General features: G+C 43.6%; 1 protein-coding gene across 1 annotated transcript; it reads right to left on the bottom strand.

The window, feature by feature from the left end:
• Nucleotides 1-1,694: 1,694 nt before the first annotated feature.
• LOC141082634 (low affinity immunoglobulin gamma Fc region receptor III-A-like) lies at nt 1,695-18,718 on the bottom strand. Its single transcript, XM_073566585.1, has 9 exons — nt 18,461-18,718; nt 16,981-17,083; nt 15,593-15,613; nt 14,199-14,459; nt 13,829-14,089; nt 6,668-6,820; nt 3,342-3,416; nt 2,894-2,919; nt 1,695-1,975 (listed from the first exon to the last, which is right to left on the bottom strand). The coding sequence occupies exons 1-9, from the start codon at nt 18,716-18,718 to the stop codon at nt 1,925-1,927; spliced, it is 1,209 nt and encodes a 402-aa protein (XP_073422686.1). The 3' UTR covers nt 1,695-1,924.
• Between the last annotated feature and the right edge of the window lie 698 nt (nt 18,719-19,416).

Raw genomic sequence — 19,416 nt, 5'->3', positions numbered from 1 at the left:
GTGAACACAGTGATGATTTCTCAGTTAATTCATTTTGCAGACAGCAATAGACAATGCAACACATAGGCTATAGAAGGAAATTATTACGCTCACTAGGTGAGGACAACCCTCCAAGCCCAGGTCTGGGTTTGCACATGGGTTTCGGTGCAGTAGGCAGGTATTGCACACGGGAAACAGGTAGCAGACTTACCTGAAGCCGCAGGTGGACAGGAGACATTCAGGAAACCACATGCAGGTAACAGAGTTACTGGAAGCCACAGAAAGTCAGTAGATGTCCTGGACACCACAGACAGGTAGAAAAGTTACTGGTAGCTGTAGGCAGACAGTACATGTCCTGGAGGCAACAGACTGGTAGAAGAGTTACTAGAAGCCACAGGCAGACAGGAGATGTTCTAGAGACTATTGACAGGCAGCTGGGATGCTGGAAAACCCATGCATGAGACGTCCATCAGACTGTGAACAGGTAGATGGGGTGCTGGAAACTGCAGGCAGGGAGGAGATGTCCAAGGGACTACAGACAGGTAGCTGCAATGCCGGACACCGCGGGCAGGTGGGAGACATCCAAGAGTCTGTAGGCAGCTGGGCAGGTGCATAGAGAAACTCAGTCTTGGAAGCACTGTTGTTTTAATACCAAGGTCCAGGTGTGTGTCTTGGTGAACTTTATATAGACCTAGGGTCGGAATGCAGTGACAGACAGGAGGTAGAGCAATGGTTAACAATTTTTACCATTTTAATTGAACAGGGGGTTAACTCCTCACAGGGAGATGAAGGGTTAAGTGAGGGAATAAACAGTCCAATTGCAAAGGATATGCAGAGTTAATGATCAAGATAACGGCAGTGCTTTTGTACACTTAATGGGTCAGAAGCTACTCAGACTGCAGATACTACTTGGGAGTTAGTAGCACCAACAATGGCTGGTGCGGTGCTTATCCAAGAACATTCTGTTGGTAATGGCGGTCCGTCTTCTGGCGGCAGCGATCGGTCTCCGGTACCTTCCACTGAGCCCCTAGTCCATAAGAATATGCGGATGGAGCACTCAAGGCCGCAGCACTATCAGATTCCAACGTGAGCGGGCAGGTATATACTGGTAAGGTGGGCTGCAAACGTCTGTCCAGTACCCAGTTTTCTCCATGCCGCATGTGTGCTGTACTCACGATTATGAAGCGCATGGCAACTTGCTTTCTGCCAGTTACCGGACACACTGCACTTCTCCCTCTGGAATCCCCACTGGTGTCGGTGGGAGTACACGGACGCGGGCTGGCGCAGTCCTGGTGCTCAAGGGATGGAGCACTCCTCTGTCTGTGCTGCGCGCTGACTTTTCTTGCCAAGACTGACTGCTTCTGCGCGCGCTGTAGCCACACCCCCTGCTTCCGAGTGCGAACGTCTGTCCGGTCTCTTACTCTTTCCCCCGGACAACAGAGAAGAAAGCCCCGACAGCACAGGACAGGTAACCACGGCCCGATTCTCCTCCATCCTCCACATAGGATCATGCCAGGCAATCTGCAAGGCCCGATGTAGAGGACAACAGAGTCAAGAGGACCGGGGTGAGGGAAGAAAAGTATGTATCCGTAACAGGTGTGTAGCAGCAAACAGTGCAAAATTTGTAGCGATTCCCAATTACAAAAATTATTTTTAGCCAGATACACATGCATTTAAGTAAGAAAAAAAATATTTTCAAAGGTGGGCAACTCAGCTACCACCAGAATGGAACAGCATTTTTATTTTTGCTCTAGGATCTTTTCCTTAACATATACGACACAAGTACAACAGATCAGATAAAACACAGAGATCATATGTGCTGGCAATTTAATCCAGTTTTTTTAGGTGTACTGTTTGACTTTGGTGCCAAGTGATCATCCACATATATCAGGTAAAGATTATCTCTACTGAGAGGTCATTAACGTGTCTGCTCCTAACACAGCACCTACAGCTGACGGCCTTCTGTTATCAGGGAATATACAGTTGAGCAATCACGCTGTAAAGCAAAAAAAAAATATATATAAATTAATCACTCACTGTTAGTGTCATACATACAAAACAAAGGTAATCTTTAAATCTGAGATCAACTATGTTGGCATTTATCCAAGGCATAAATAGTTTAGTCGAGAAAATGGTAGGACTGGGTATATAAAGATTCTTCCCCCCAAAAAATTCTGCCTTCAAAATCGTCATAAATTGTAAAATTCTGCAATTTTATGAAACAGCCTTAAAAGTCCATAAAACTGTCTTTATCTACTGACAAGTATCTTCTGCGTAACTCCATTCTTTTACTATTCTGCCTTTTCTTCTGAGAAAGTCTCCTGGATTGACAGGTTGATTTTTCTTTTTTGGAAAATCTCATCTTTTAACCAGTAACTTCTTCGAATAGAGTATTCTTGTTGTAGGAGTAAGGTGTCCCTTCTACTGCAGTTCATGTAGAAACCATGTAAGTCCATATATCCATACCATAGTACTGTCCTTTTCTGCAGACAGCTCTCTGAGGAGCGAAAGAAATGTTCTCTTTTTTAGATACCGTAGGCTGCTACTGAGACAGTCTCTTAGCAGGTTTCTTCTACTAATAAAGGTTTTTTTTAGGAAGTAACCTCTACTTCTGAAAGGTCTTTACTTCTTATAAATTCTCTTCTTCTGACAGTTTTCTTCTGAGCAAGTAACCTATCCTGACCAGTATCTTATTCTGATAAAGACTTTTCGTCTTTCAGGTCTCTTTTAGGAAGACTTTTCCTCTGGAAAGAGTTTAAAAAAACCTTTAGACATTCATTTTTGACCCTTCCTGCACCTGCCATTCTGCTAATTTGTCCAAAATGAATTGCAAAAAAATTCGATTTTTTTTTTTGTTTCAATATGATAATTCCTTTTAATATCAATATAAATTAAGGCAAATACCCGTACTTACACGTTCTGAACTTTGAACAGGAAAACCTGGATTGAAAAAAAAAAAAGGACTTAAAAATCCCCTTTACTGGTTAGTTTCCCCCCTCCCTCCAAAAAAAAAAATTACACAACTAAAAATAATAAGCAATATGTACATAGATTCAATATATCATGTCATCATGTCATCATTAGACGTTAATCTTTACCAGGACTCAGGATATACACATGGTAGACTATAGAATTCTACCTTATCTTGTGATCAGATGGATCCATGCGGATGTTTGTTTCCCACCAGTCACAATAAAATTACATGTTATAATGATTCCCTGAGAGGGAACGAGTCAGAGGGAGAAATTCCCTCTATTGGAATTCTCTGAGGATGTACACAACTTGCAGTCATAATGAAATTTTACAACCAGTGGTGGAGCCAAAGTCAAGATAACAGATCATAATAAAAGAATGTGGCCAACCTCCCGAGACATGGTTCATATCTATGAATGAGTAACACGCATCTTCTTCTTCTGAGTAGTGTCTTCTCTCAGGTTCTGAAAATCAGAAAATTAAAAGTAGAGTGATTATGGATCTAACATAGGAAACGTGAGGTGGTAAAATTGGCTTTATGCCACTGGCATTGAAAGGGTATTCCAGGATTAACACATTTTCAGATATCCACTAGATTGGAGATAACTGGTGTGCTAGACCGCTGCCAAGACGTCATGGCAGGTCATTCATGTGCTCCGCCACTTCAATGAAGTCTAAGACAAAGAAGAAAGTCCAACCAATGGTAGAAATGTTTGGGGATCAAACATCATAAGAATGGCTCTTCTGCATATCGAGGATGACACTTTCGCTGTAGTTCCAACTATAGGTCTATCCAATGTCTGACTCCTCATAGAGCTTTTGAAACATGATTAGGGTTGTCAGACAAAGACACCCATTTGTGGAGAGCACAGTCTTGGATTTGATTCTACTCAGTATATCCCTAATTCCCATCTCTTTGAGGTATGGCTTATAACCTGAGTCAAGTTTTAAAGCTTTATTAAAGGTCAGACATTGACTTACAGGATATCTACCTATAGGTGGCACTCCTCTCCTGGAATAGAGCTATTTTACATACTTTTCCCAGGGAGCATTGCTTTAAAGACTTCCTCACTAGATGGATCTCCAAAAAGAATCAGTATCTTCTGAAAGTTTTAGCATAAAATGACTGACCAAACAAAGCTGAGGCACTCAGTGTACCCTTGCTGTGGGTGTACTGAGCGCATGTGCTTGGTTTGAACAAATTTTGAAGCTGCACCTTCCCACCTACTTGTTTGGTATCTATTTTTATCATCCTTTTTCTTGATTTGCAGCTCACGGTCTACAGAGGCAGATGGATATAAAACAAGAAGGTGCGAAATTGCACAGAACTGTTTGGTCACAGGAGGGGTGATCTGAGCACATGTGTTTGGTTTAAACAGTGATTTTGTCAGTGCAACTTCCATCTACTTGTGTTGTATATGTCTCTGCCATCCTCTTTCTTGAATTACAGCTCTGGGTCTACACAGGGAGATAGATCTAAGACAAGTAGGTGAGAAATTGCACAGAACTGTTTGACCACAGGTGTGGTGCACTGAGCACACGTGCTTAGCTTGAACAGTCATTATGTGCCGACAGACTCCCTTTCAGAAAAGCAGATAAGATATGTATAATGAACACCATAGTATACAGTTGTGTGAAAAAGTGTTTGCCCCTTCCTGACTTCCTCTTCTTTTGCGTGTTTGTCACACTTAAATATTTCAGATCATCAAACAAATTTAAATATTAGACAAAGATAACACAAGTAATCACAAACTACAGTTTTTAAATGAAGGTCTTTATTATTAAAGGAAAAATAAATCCAAACCTACAGGTTCTTGTGTGAAAAAGTAATTGTCCCCTCTTAAAACATAAATTAACTGTGGTTTCTCACATCTTTGGGAACCTGAGTTCACATTCCCTAGTCACACCCAGGAGTGATTACTGCCACACCTGTTCTCAATCAAGAAATCACTTAAATAGGACCTGCCTGACAATGTGAAATAGACCAAAAGTTCACCAAAAGCTAGACATCATGCCGCAATCCAAAGAAATTCTGTAACAAATGAGAAACAAAGTAATTGAGATCTATCAGTCTGGAAAAAGTTATAAGCAATTTCTAGAGCTTTTGGACTCCAGCAAACCAGAGTAAGAGTCATTATCCAAAAATGGGTAAAATATGGAACAGTGATGAACCTTCCCAGGAGTGGCTAAAATTACCCCAAAAGCGCAGTGACAACTTATCTAAGAGGTCACAAAAGACCCACCACAACATCCAAAGAACAGCAGGCCTCACTTGCCTCAGCTAAGGTCAGTGTTCATTACTCCACCATAAGAAAGAGATTTTGGACTGACGAGACAAAAGTTGATCTTTTGAAAGGTGTATGTTCCATTACATCTGACGTAGAAGTAACACAGCATTTCAGGACAGGAACATCATAACAACAGTAAAATATGGTGGTGGTAGTATAATGGTATTGGGCTGTATTGCTGCTTCAGGACCTGGAAGACTTGCTGTGGTAAATGAAACCATGAATTCTGCTGTCTACCAAAAAATCCCAAAGGAGAATGTCCGGCCATCTGTTCATGTCATCAAACTGAAGTGCACTTGGGTTATTCAGCAGGACAATGAGCCAAAACAAACCAGCAAGTCCACCTCTGAATGGCTTAAAAAAAAAACAAATTAAGACTTTGGAGTGGCCTAGTCAAAGTTCTGACCTTAATCTGATTCTGATGCTGAGGCATGACCTTAAAAAGACGGTTCATGCTCAGAAACCCTCCAATGTGGTTAAATTACAACAATTATGCAAAGATGAGTGGGCCAAAATTCCTCCAGTTATTACAGTTAGACTCATTGCCAATTATCACAAAAGCTTGATTGCAGTAGTTGCTTCTATGGGTGGCCAGCACAGTTATTAGGTTTAGAGGGCAATCCCTTTTTCACACAGGGCCCTGTAGGTTTTGATTTCTTTTTAACTTAATAATAAAGACCTTCAATTACTAAACAGCATTTTGTGATTACTTGTGTTAGCTCTGTCTAATTTTTACATTTGTTTGGTGATCTGAAACATTTAAGTGTGACAAACATGCAAAAGAATAGGAAAACATGAAGGGGGCAAACACTTTTTCACACAACTGTACACATATTATATCTTCTGTTTTGCATCTACAGAGAGGAACTAAAGAGGAACTGAACTTTGCGAAGAATAAAAATATTTCAGGATTACATAACTGCACAATGCGCATTATTCCTATGTATGCAAATAAGTTGTATACACAGGAGACTATTGTTTCATAATAAACTGAGAACAGTACATGGAATAATATCTCACAACATCTGGGATTATTTAATAAAATGGAATAATTGGTGGACTCATTAAAAAGGTCATCAATTAAAAAAATGGTAGGGGAGGTTTGAAAATATCAAATGAGAATCACCTACTCATTGAAACTCCTGCCAATCAAGAGTCACCTCTCCGTTGTGTCCTGAAGTTCTGCAGGAGTGACTTCCTATTTACAACACATGACCATTGCCAATCACTCATCATGCTGATGAAGACGGCAAAGACCATTAAGGCCAGTGATTGACTGCAGTGTTATAAATAGGAAGACACGACTCTAGAGTCATCAACAAAAGACTTCAAGGAGACAAAATTGAAAAATAAAGAATCAATTTTCATAAAATGGTTAAGTGGATGAATTCACTCTGATCACTCTTTCAAGATTGAAATGGACCAACCTCTGATGGTATTCAACTGGCAACATCTTTTAAAATGAAGCTTGTATCTACACACGAAGATCAGGAGAGCAGCAAAGAGAAGGAGAAGGAGGGCAACGACCAGAACCCAAGGAGATGTTGATGTCTTTCCCCCGAGTGATGTGTGAGGTTGCTCTGAGAGGAAAAATAATCAGGTTTTCAAGGCATTGTCCACTTCGAAAGTATTACTTTTGGAATAACTATAGAAAATCACTAATTATGTATTTACAATGATATTCTAAAGGACTTACTATTATAGTTTTATTTTAACCCCTTCACACTGCAACCCATTTTTATTTTTGTGTTTCTGTGTTATGCTCCCCTGATTCACAGAGCCATAACTTTTATATTTTCCCATTAATATGGCCATATGAGGGCTTGTTTTTTGTGGAATGGGTTGTACTTTTGAAAGGCTCCATTGATTTTACCATATTGTGTACTGGAAAATTGGAAAAAAATTCCAATTGTGGTAATATGCAGAAATGACAAGCTGACGTTTTTATTGATACCATTTTGGTGTAGGTACGATCTTTTGATTGCCTGTTATTGCATTTTAATTCAATGTTGCTTTGACCAAAAAAACATAATTCTGGTGTATTGACTTTTTTTCGCTACGTCATTTACTGATCAGATTAATTCTTTTTAAAGCTTGATAGATCAGGTGATCTGAACGCGGCGATACCAAATATGTGTATATATATTGTGGTGTAGTTACCACTATGTCAGCTAGGGGGCGCTGTGTGGGTGTCCCAGGACGGGTGTACAGGCACATTCAGTGTGGTAACAGGAGCAGGGTCCTAAATGACCATTATGGGTCTCAAGGTGGGTGGCCTTGGGATGCAGACTCCAGGGTGTATTGATCAGCAGGGGTACTGCTGATCTTTCTGTTACACTGTGTCAGGGAAGCCTGTGTGTGTCTATACAACCTTTAGTGATGTCATAGCCATGTGATCACCTGTGGGTGTGGTTACAGGGCTATGTAATTGAGGTGTTTGGCACATGTGAGAGAGTGGAGTGAGTCTGTCTGAGTGTGGACAGACTTCCATGTGTCCAGGGGGGACACTACAGAGAGTGTATATGGGGAGGACAACAGCTCCCAGCATGTGCTGAGACTCTCAGTCCGAGTCTGAAGCCACGGACATTTCTGTTCCTTTGCCTGAAGTGAAGGTTACATTTCAGTGTTATGCTGTCTATGGTTTATGGAGTAATAAACCTGGTGAAATTTTAAAGGAACGTGCCTCATGTTTGTCTCCCGCTGCACCTAAGCGAGTCGAATCCCTACAATTGGTGACAGACTGCGGGCAGCGATTCCCAGAAGCACGTGTGGCAGTGCTGGCGATTCTGAGCCAGGAGAGCGGACGGTCTGACAACCGTGAGTAATACTGACCGAGGTCAGAGAAAGTGACTGTATTAATATTTGTGGGATACCTCTGGAGGAGAAGAGGCGTCCAGGAACCTGTGTGGCTGACACAGGTAACAGACAGGAGTCTGTGTTGCAGTGACCAGGGTCAGTGAGAGACTGTGTTCCTGGAGGGGTCAGTGAGCAAGGTCCTGGAGGGTCAGTGTTGGGAGGTTCTGGGAGAGGAATCGGATCCCTGGAACACGTGCTATGACCTTGGACCTGGTGAGGCGTGTGTTGGGCAGTCTCAGGCGGAGACGGATGTCCTGAAGAGCACCCGCTGAGCCCCTGGACCTGGTGAGGCTGGTGTGTTGGGAGACCCTGGGAGGAGGGTCGGCTCCCTGAATAGCACCCGGTGTGCCCTGTGTGTTGGACGGTCTCAGGTGGAGATGGTACGTCCTGAGTGGCACACGAACAGGACATGTGAGAGACTGTGCATGTGTTTTTTCTCTTTTTTTTTCCTCTGCAAAACCTGAAGGTGCTTGCTGTGGCTCAGTGGGGTCACGAAGGTCTCGCAGCACAAGGACCTGGTGTTTTCTTTAAGGGATCTGCCCTGGGAGCATTGGTAGCAGACGCTGTCTGTCTACACCATCCTGCTGCAGCTTTATTGCATGTGACTAAGCGGATACAGTAGTTGTGGCTTTACACAACTATTAAGGGTGAGTACCCTGTATTATTGCTGCATAACCCATTATACCTGCACTGGTAAGGCCCTATGGGTGCACTTTTGTGGCTTTTTTATCTTTGAGGGTGACAAGCGGCTTCCAGTAACCCGGCGGGGTTACGAAGGTGACAAGCGGCTTCCGGTGGATCGGCGGGTCCACGAAGATGGCGCAGCAGGAGCTGCAGTGACACCAGCCGCTGTGTATGTGTGTGAACAGCAGCCGGAGGTGCCGGTGATCAGTGACAGCAGGAGCTGTGGCGGTGCCAGCAAAGACTTGTGTGGTATCGTTAAAAGACAAACTGTACTGTGTGAACTGTGGCCTAAGAGGTTCTGCAGGACGGACATGGGGAAATCCCAAAAGGGGCGGTGACCCAAAAGGGGGCGGTGACCCAAAAGGGGGCGGTAACCCAAAAAGGGGTGGAAACCCAAAAGGGGGCGGTGACCCAAATTGGAGTGGTAACCCAAAAAGGGGTGGAGTCCCAAAAGGGGGCGGTGACCCAAATTGGAGTGGTAACCCAAAAAGGGGTGGAGTTCCAAAAGGGGCGGTGACCAAAATTGGGGTGGCAACCCAAAGCGGGGTGGTGGTCCAGAAAGGGGCCAAGTGTGAAGAAGTGACAGCACTGGGTGTCTCAGTAGGTATGTCTGGAGTACCGCAGTGTATGTGCAGGTCTTTTTCAGAATGTGGAATATCCTTTCCGGGGAGTAATGATGGGCCACAGATGTGTACAGTGATGCTGCACCGGGAAGGAGCCTTTGGTCGGCTGGAATCAGAGAGTCAGGTGACTCTGACAGGAACTCCTCTCGTTTTCTCTCTGACCGAGAAAAACATCAGGGTTCGCTGTAAACACGGGGTCACGGTGAACTATGCAGTTGACAGAGTAGTGTTTGAGGGGACCAAAGGTGGTGAGTGCCAAGGTAGAGGAATACCACGGGACTTAGTCTATGCCTGGGAGAGGGGCCGGGACTTTCTTTTGTTTGATGACGTTTGGTCTGACGATGGAGATGCTTTGACTGTGGGGCAAGAGGACACTGAGACAGTGACGGTTCCTGACATGGACAGGTCAGAGGTAGAACTGACCAGAGTAAGAAGTACATCTGCCCAACTGACGGACCTGACGTCTCGTGATAAGACAGATGGTGGGCTGGGAGATGAGACTGCTGGACTAGACACATTGGTGCTGGACGGTAACTGGAGGGTTCACTCGACTGGTGTGACTGACCCAGTGGTACCCTTTGATGATATAATTAAAGAGGTAGTGGTGAGACACGTGCTGGCCAAAAGAGAACAAGATCGTGAGATACAGCTTATAAAGGAGACTGTAACAGAACATGTCGAACGGGAAAGAGTCCTAAGGCAAGCAGCTGAGCACAGAGTGGATGAGCTGGAGAAGGAAGTCTCTGAGCTCAGAGGTCACCTGTCAGCGTGTAAAACCATGAACAAGACCCTGTTGGAAGATATGGAGGTGCTCAGAGAGGCCCAAGAGAAGCATCAACAGGAGATTCTCAGGAGAGAGGATCAGCGTTGCTACCTGGCAGAGGAGCGAGATAAAGTTCTGCAAGAACTCAGTGGAGTAGTAAAAGGTCTTCTGCAGAAGAAGTGGATGGGTGAAGACGTACAGCGGCCTTGCCCGACTGATAGCAAGGCAGAACTGCCAAAGCCCATCTTGGAAAAGGGTCCTGAAGACTGTAAATCTCAGGAAGATGGTGAGCCAAGAGCTGCACAAGACAGTCACCCGGTCTTGGCAGATACCTTGAGGGAAGTGTCCGTGGGGAACCCAGAGCCATCTGTCCAGGATGAGAGCAAGTCCATGACCTTCAAGTGCGTGATGGAGGTACCCGAAGACGTGCGAGAAGCATGTGCCAGCGAAGGTGTGCATGAGACCTTTAAAAAGGCAGTAAAGGCCTATAGTGTGAGCTGGGCACCAGAAACAGACCAGTTGGTGATACTGGCAGAAACGGAAGACACAGAGAGAAGGGTGGCTGTCCTGAAGGAGATGCACCTACAATGTCTCCGCACGAAACAGATGCTCGTGAAGCGTAATAGGAAAGCCGCTCGACGTCTGGAGCTTGCAAGAGAAGCGCAAAGTCGGCTGGGCTTTGTGGAAGACATAATTCCGGTGCCCAGAAATCTGGTGGGGAAAGTCATTGGCAGACTTGGAAAGGTGATGCAGGAGATGGTGAATCGATCCTGTGTGAAGAGAGTGAGGATCCCACCTGCTGGTGAAATCCAAGTCGTTATTGAAGATGACATGGTTCCTGTCATTGTGGTTGGTTCGGTGGAAAGCATTGGGAAGCTTCGCATGCTCCTGGAATATCGGGTAGCGTACCTGAAGGAGATTGAGCAGCTAAGACAGGATCGACTGCAGATGAATGAGCAGATAGAGAACGTCAGGTGGCGTCCCCCTCCAACCCAAGGTGTAAGGACCCGAAGGGATCCTCCAAGGAATGAAAGGACAGGTAGTCGAAGGCAAGAACGTCGAGAGTCCGCAAGTGGCCGTTCTAATCTTAGTAACATAGGCACGAGACTCGGTGGTGGACATAGCGACAGAGGGTCAGACTCAGACCAGTCAGTTGGCCCAGCTGGACGTGGGACTCATGACCGTGCAAACTGGGAGAGCCAGCCAGTGAGAGAAAGGTCGCGTGATGAAGCACACTGCAGACAGGTGGAGACTAAAGAGTGTCTGGTCACACTGACGGACGTTGACGGGAAGGCCAAAGCCCAAGGCCGAGATACTGACCGCTGGGGGCAGGGGAGGCCTAACGTAAATATGCAGTATGACTACCGAAACAGACGGAGATGGTCCTCCTGACTGGTAGGGCAAGGTGACATGGGTGCCAGGTCTCAAGATCCCTGGGTGATATCATGTGTTCAACCCCACAAGTTTGAACAGAGGGGGGAGGTATGTGGTGTAGTTACCACTATGTCAGCTAGGGGGCGCTGTGTGGGTGTACAGGCACATTCAGTGTGGTAACAGGAGTAGGGTCCTAAATGACCATTATGGGTCTCAAGGTGGGTGGCCTTGGGATGCAGGCTCCAGGGTGTATTGATCAGCAGAGGTACTGCTGATCTTTCTGTTACACTGTGTCAGGGAAGCCTGTGTGTGTCTATACAACCTTTAGTGATGTCATAGCCATGTGATCACCTGTGGGTGTGGTTACAGGGCTATGTAATTGAGGTGTTTGGCACATGTGAGAGAGTGGAGTGAGTCTGTCTGAGTGTGGACAGACTTCCATGTGTCCAGGGGGGACACTACAGAGAGTGTATATGGGGAGGACTACAGCTCCCAGCATGTGCTGAGACTCTCAGTCCGAGTCTGAAGCCACGGACATTTCTGTTCCTTTGCCTGAAGTGAAGGTTACATTTCAGTGTTATGCTGTCTATGGTTTATGGAGTAATAAACCTGGTGAAATTTTAAAGGAACGTGCCTCATGTTTGTCTCTGCTGCACCTAAGCGAGTCGAATCCCTACAATATATATATTTTTAATTATTTTATTTTGAATGGGGCAAATGGGGGGTGATCTGAACTTTTAGATTTTTTTATTTTTTTAAAAGCTTTTTTTCTTACTTTACACTTGCCTCAAAAGTATCCATGGGAGATTAGATCGCTTGTGCTACAGCCCTGCTCTATGCAGCAAAAACTCTCACTTGCTATGAGCGCCCACCACTGAGCGGTGTTCATAGCAATATGGCAATGACAAATACAGACCCTAGGTTGTCATGCTAACCCATCAGAGACCTGCAGTCATGTGACATGGGCCCCGATGGGAAGGATTAACGATGCACTCCCTGTGCTATCACATTAAACTCCCAGCGCTATCACATTAAATGACACTGTCAGAGTTTGACAGCGACATTTAACAAAACAGCTGACATGTGCTGGGAATGATGTGGGCTCAGTGCCTGAGCCCACATGAAAAGGAGGGACACAACATGCACCATACTAGTACTGCGCATGTCGCAAAGGGGTTAAATAATTAAGTTAGCCAAGTCTGGTAGGGTTGACATGTGCTGACATGTGCCAGGAAAGATGTGGGCTTAGCGCCGAATGTGGGCCAGCGCCCGCATGTCGTGAAGGGGTTAAAGGTGCCTTGATCTTAATTTTTTTATCTTGGTCCCATGTGAGGTAGTGTCCTGTCCTGTACTTGACATAGTAGATCATATCCAGTGTTGGCACATCACCAGTTATCCATGCGAAGGGGGATGTCTGACTGCTCATTTCAACAGCTAATCCAGCTCCCTACTCTGTTTAAAGGCCCCGTTACATTTAGCGATGCACCAGTGATCCCGACCACAATATGACCCGGTCAGGATCGTTGGTGCATCGCTAAATGGTCGCTAGTGAGCTGCCAAACAGGCAGATCTCACCAGCGACGCAGCGATGCTCGGCGGTCATTACTCACCTGTCAGACACAGCGATGATGACCGTCTTCCGCCCGCGTCCATGGCTCGCTCGTCGGCGCCAGCAGGAAGCCGATGACGAGAAATGGACCAGGACGATCTTGCGCGATCAGCGATAGTCAGCGGGGGGGGGTGGTCGGAGGTGAGTGTCACATGTACCAATATCGCTGCTACGTCACAAAATCGGTGACGCTTTAGTGATATCGCTATGTGTAAAAGGCCCTTAAGACAAAGCATCTTTTAGTTATGGAAGTGAGCAATCAATCAGCCCCCCCCATCACCCACAGGAGCTTGATAGCTGAAACCTCTTATGATGAAGTATTTTTTTCAAACCAGAACGGAGGCTGATAATTGAAATCTCTTACCATAAAGTAGTGGACATGCCCTTTAAGGAACTGGTCTATAATATTTATGGAGACCTAATGATCACTCAACCCCGTCCTGAATATCTTTCAACTGATGCTGGGGCTTTTCTTTAAAATGTCAAAGTTTACTACATATATATTTCTGTTTATCATGTTAACTTTTGGCCAAGTCCACAAGGAGGTAAACTGTGCATATTGATTCCTCTAGGCTCTCATTACTGGACATATATGAAGACTTTTTATCACGTTTTAACTCGCCGAAACAGAAAAAATTCAAAAACATTCTTCAGAATCGTAACGTTTCACATACTTTACCTTGGACAGACACAATCATGGTAGCGTTGAACATCTTATACTTCTCGTGGATTAATATTTGCTGGGAACAGCGGTAGATCCCAGCCACATTCAAACCAACACTCATAAATCGTAACTCGCTGTCGTTGACTGAGAAGTGAATGGCGGTTTTATTTTTGAAGAAGGTTGTGTTGGTTTTTTGGTAAGTTGAGAAAGTGTGACACCTCAGAGTCAGGAGTTCTCCAATATAGATGACCGGGGGAATCTGCAAGATTAGGTGAGCTGAAAAAAGAAGGAAATGAAAAATAAGAAGACACTAGGAGCTCAGAACTTGGGAACGTGTTCTTCATGTGAAATCTACATGAGTTGGAAAGATTACAGATGAACATACTGTTAACCACATCTAGTCTGACCGGATCACTTTTGAAGCCCCTGTTGGTCCAACACTGGTAAGTTCCTGAATCCTCTTCCAATGACGATTCTATCTGGACGGTCTGTTGATGGTAGGATAGTAATTTACTATCTTTGGTCCAGAAGTATCTTTGGTTCTCCTGAGCCTTAGATCTCAAGTTACAGGATAGGGTCACTGATTCATATAGAAGTATTATTCTCCAGTTGGGTGTGAAGGTCACCACCGGTTTTGCTTCAGCTCCTAAAACCAAAAACAAGCCACATAAGAAGATGACATAAACACATTATGGCAGCATTCCTCAACCATTGTACTTTTTGTTTTTGTCTGTAATGAGCAGGATCTTCTGGTTAAATCTCACCATTATAGAATCTGAAGTTTCACATTGTTAAAAATTCTGTTTTTTTTTTTTTTAAAAGTCTATGAATCCTTTATTGAAGAGGTTACACAAGTTTTCAAAAACTTTTAAACACAGCTACACAAAGTATAAAATAAAAAGAAAAATACACATTTTGTGTTGACTCCCCAGATGTCCTCCTGGTCTTCAAACCGAGGTGACAAGCCATACTCTTGCCATCATGGTTCCCATCATCAGAATGCCCATAGTATGACATATGATTATTGCGACTACTCATTGTGGAAAGTGGTCACATGCCAACTACTTGCAGAAAAAAAAAAGACTGGGAGGTCTACTGGGGAGTCAGTGCTGGATCATGAAAGGGAATATGTAAATACTTTTTAAGTTTACTTTATAACATTTTCAACTGTTTTAAAAAAACAACACATTTTTTTCCAAATTAGAATTGTTTAAAAAAATGTGAATTTTTTTTTTTCATGAACATCCTTTGACCGCCTGTGAGTGATGGCTGACTGACTAAGGATAGTCTCACGTGTGAATATATAGACATACACTATGTGTGGGAGAGTAATGTTCAGTCGGTCGTGACCTGTGACTATTACAGCTTTGGTTCATTGCAGAAGTTTCATCAAGATGCAAATAAGCTAAAAAACATTGCCAGTTCTCAAAAAATCTGCAAGCAACACTTTCTGCAGGTGTGTGATCAGTATCTGTAGGCACCTCATGAATTGTAAATCTAGTGGGTGCTACAAATGAGCCTTCTCTAATATTGGTAAAATCAGTATTAAAACATGTTGTCATTTTTGGGCTCCAAAGAAACAAACCAGAAGGGGACTTCCAAGTCTTGCCTGTCCTCTATTAGCAACCACGGAGTCCTTAATTGTCTAAATAATTCAGAAAACCACATGACAAGTGACATCACAAAGAACATTCCCAAACTGGTAATATCACCGAGAAATTCTCCAGCCCGTCACCGGAGCACTGACAATAAATGGGATTATAACATTTTATTACTCACCGCAAAGTTTTGTTGCAGCAGCTGTAAGAGATAAAAACATAAGAGGTCAACAATGAGAACTGGGGGCTGAGATTCCAAAAGGACTGCCGCTTAAATGTGGAACAGCTCTGAAGCACTAACTGCTGTTCTCGCAAGTGAAATGTACAGAATAACAGAAAAATCATAGCCCATGGAAGGATAATTATCGTATTGATCTGTCTTTCTATCTCATATCTAATGTCTTTGAATCTATCATCTATGCCATATCTATCCTATTATCTATTTATTTATTTTATATTTCTATATCTATTATTTATCTATCTATCATCTATCTATTATCTATCTATTATGTATCTGTCTATCATCAATCTATTATCTATCTCTCTATATATTATCTACAGTATCTATCTATCTATCTATCTATCATCTATCTATTATCTATTATTTATCTATCTATCATCAATCTATTATCTATCTCTCTATATATTATCTATCTATCTATCTATCTATTATATCTATCCATATATCATCTATCTATTATCTATCTCTCTAAATATTATCTATCTATCTATTATCTATCTACTATCTATCTATCTATTACCGATCTATCTATTATCTATCTATCTATTATCTATCTATCATCTATCTATTATCTATCTCTCTATATATTATCTATCTATCTATTTATCTATCTATCAATCATCTATTATCTATCTCTATATATTATCTATCTCTCTATATATCATCTATCTATCTATATCTATCTATTATCTATCTATCTATTTATCTATCTATCTATCATCTAGCTATTATCTATCTCTCTATATATTATCTATCTATCTATCTATCTATTATATTTATCTCTCTATATATCATCTATCTATTATCTATCTCTCTATATATCATCTATCTATTATCTATCTCTCTATATATCATCTATCTATCTATCTATTTATCTATCTATTATCTATCATCTGTCTACTATATATATATATATATATATATATATATATATATACTGCTCAAAAAAATAAAGGGAACACTTAAACAACAAAAGGTAACGCCAAGTCAGTCACACTTCTGTGAAATCAACACTGATTGTGATTCAATTTCTCCTGCTGTTGGGCCAATGGAATAAACATCAGGTAGAAATGATAGGAAAAGGTCACTAACATCCATGTATCTGCTCAGTAAGAGTGTCTAGTGTTCCCTTTATTTTTTTGAGCAGTATATATATATCATATCTCTATCTATCTATTATCTATCTATCTATCTATCTATTATCTATCGATTTATCTATCATCTATCTATCTATCTACCTATCTATTTTCCTATATATCTGTATAAATGGCACAGTCAATAAATTTGGACTGTAGGCACAGAAGGATCAGACTATGATGACTACTCACAGATGATGAGGATGATGATCTGAGCTCTCATGATGCACCCTGTCCCATCCACATGAGAACAATAAGCAATGTCACTTTTCACGATGAGGCAGATGCTGACTTCCTGTGTGGTGATATTTAATGAATGTATAAGTGTATATGACAAATGGATCACCACAGAACACAGCCAGGGTCAGTCATTCACTGAGATCCTTCATGACTTGCCTACACTCCCCCCTAAAAAGGAAACTACAAACGTTCCCCACCATCACTGCAAAATGAGGTGACAACCACAATGGAGGCTGCAGCAGCTTCAGATCTACTATAGCTCTTCAACCTCATTTACATATTAATTAAAACACTGATTTCTCAGTAATGGAGGAACGAACCGACCATGTAAAGGTATTGTTGAATTTGTCTATGAAAGAGCTACATGTTGTCATGGATGTAGTTTGTGGAACCACTGTGCCAAGGACCGTGGAGAGCCTGGAGGGACGCGACTAAGCGAACACCTGACTGTTCACTAGAGCCTCTGATGGTGAAGTTAAACTCCCAATAAACGTCACGTGCCACCCCAGGACAGACCAATGGACGTGCAGCAGCTGGACCCAAAGGACAGACTGGAGGGAGCAGCTGGCAGAGTTTGTAGTAGAATGCAGCAGACAGAGTTCGCACCAGAGTACAGCAGACAGAATTCACTTCAGAGTGCAGCAGAGTTCACACCAGAGTGCAGCAAGCAGTGTTTATATCAGAGTGCAGAAGAGTTCACACCAGAGTGCAGCAGGCAGTGTTTATATCAGAGTGCAGCAGGTAGGATCTGCACCAGAATGCAGCAGGCAAGATTTTCACTGGAGTACAGCAGGCAGGAATTGCACCAGAGTGCAGCAGTCAGGATTTGCACCAGAGTGCAGAAGGCAGGATTTGCACCAGAGTGCAGCAAGGACTGGTATGCAACTTTACACAACTTAGACTGCAAAACAGGAAGGTTGCTCAAGCACCTCCCCAATGGGGAGGAAGCAATATATGCATGATGTCTCTCAACCATTGGCTGGGGAGGAAATAGGCTGGAAGTGCTGCTGGAACCATGCAGAGCATGAGGAAAATAGGATCCGACCGCAGCATGGGTGAGTGAAATGACACACCGGAGACACTGCCTGTCAGAGCAGAGATCCGGCGTGGTGCTAACAGTACCCCTTATTTATGCCCCCTCCTCTTCAGGCCATCAAGGAATTTCCAGAGGAGAATCATGAATGTTCTCCTTCGGCTCCCAGGATCTCTCTTCGGGGCCAAATCCCTTCCAGTCAACAAGGAAGAAGGTCTTGCCTCTCACCTTCTTCATCGCCAAGATGTTCTCCACTTCAAAAACATCATCCGAGACAGTTGGCATGGGTGTAGTAATGTGATCTTTGAAGAAGAAACTCAGGATGACCTGCTTCAGTAGAGATATATGGAAGGAATTTGGAATCCATAATGAAGGAGGCAGCTTCAATTTATAGGAGACCTCGTTGATCCGCTTCAACACTTCGAAAGGCCAGATAAAACGAGCACCCAACTTGTAAGAAGGAACCTTCAGCCGGACGTACCTGGACGAGAGCCAAACCTTGTCACCAGGGCAGAAGTACAGACGATCCAGACGCCTTTTGTCTGCATGTCTCTTCATATGGGCCAAGGATGCTTCTAAAGTGGCTTTGGTGTCCTCCCACAACTTCACAAAATCATTGGAGAAGACATCTGCCGCAGGGACATCAGAGGGAACCATCACCAGACGGGGAACCTAGGGTAGCTGACCGAACGCAATGTAGAACAGAGATTCTCCCGAGGCTTCACCAATGTGATTGTTGTACGAGAACTCAGCCAAGGGAAGCAATTTCACCCAATCATTATGATGGGCACTGACGAAGTGTCGCAGGTAATTGCCAGTAGTACCTGGTTGCCACCTCCACTTGCCCATTGGACTGGGGGTGATAGGCCGAAGAGAAATCCAAGGTGACATCCAGATGTTTACAGAGAGCTCGCCAGAATCTGGAAGTGAACTACGAACCTCGATCGGATACAATGTGACGAGGAAATCCGTGCAGGCAGAAAATATGTTTGGTGGAGCTGTCAGCCAGTTCAGGAGCGGACAGGAGAGCAAACAATGGGGTGAAGTGCACCATTTTGGTGAAGCAATCAATGACTACCCAGGTGACAGTGCAACCCTTGGATACTGGCAAATCCGTAATGAAGTCCATAGCTATGTGCTGCCATGGACCAGATGGTATGGGTAACGGCAGGAGAGAAATGGTAGGAAGTCGTTTGGGGACTTTATTGTGGGCACAAATTGGACAGGCAGCCACGTAAACATAGATCTCCCTCCTCATGGACGGTCACCAGTAGTGGCGAGAAATCAACTGTAGAGTCTTCCTTTGTCCCGCGTCTCCAGCGACATTGGACGAGTGGCCCCAAGACAAAACTTGC

This window comes from Dendrobates tinctorius, unplaced genomic scaffold (assembly GCF_039654945.1).
Source record: "Dendrobates tinctorius isolate UK_male_01 unplaced genomic scaffold, ASM3965494v1 ptg000019l, whole genome shotgun sequence".
In the NCBI taxonomy this organism is placed as follows: Eukaryota; Metazoa; Chordata; class Amphibia; order Anura; family Dendrobatidae; genus Dendrobates; species Dendrobates tinctorius.
The sequence above is the reverse complement of the archived record's forward strand: the minus strand, read 5'-3'. Positions and strand labels throughout refer to the sequence as shown.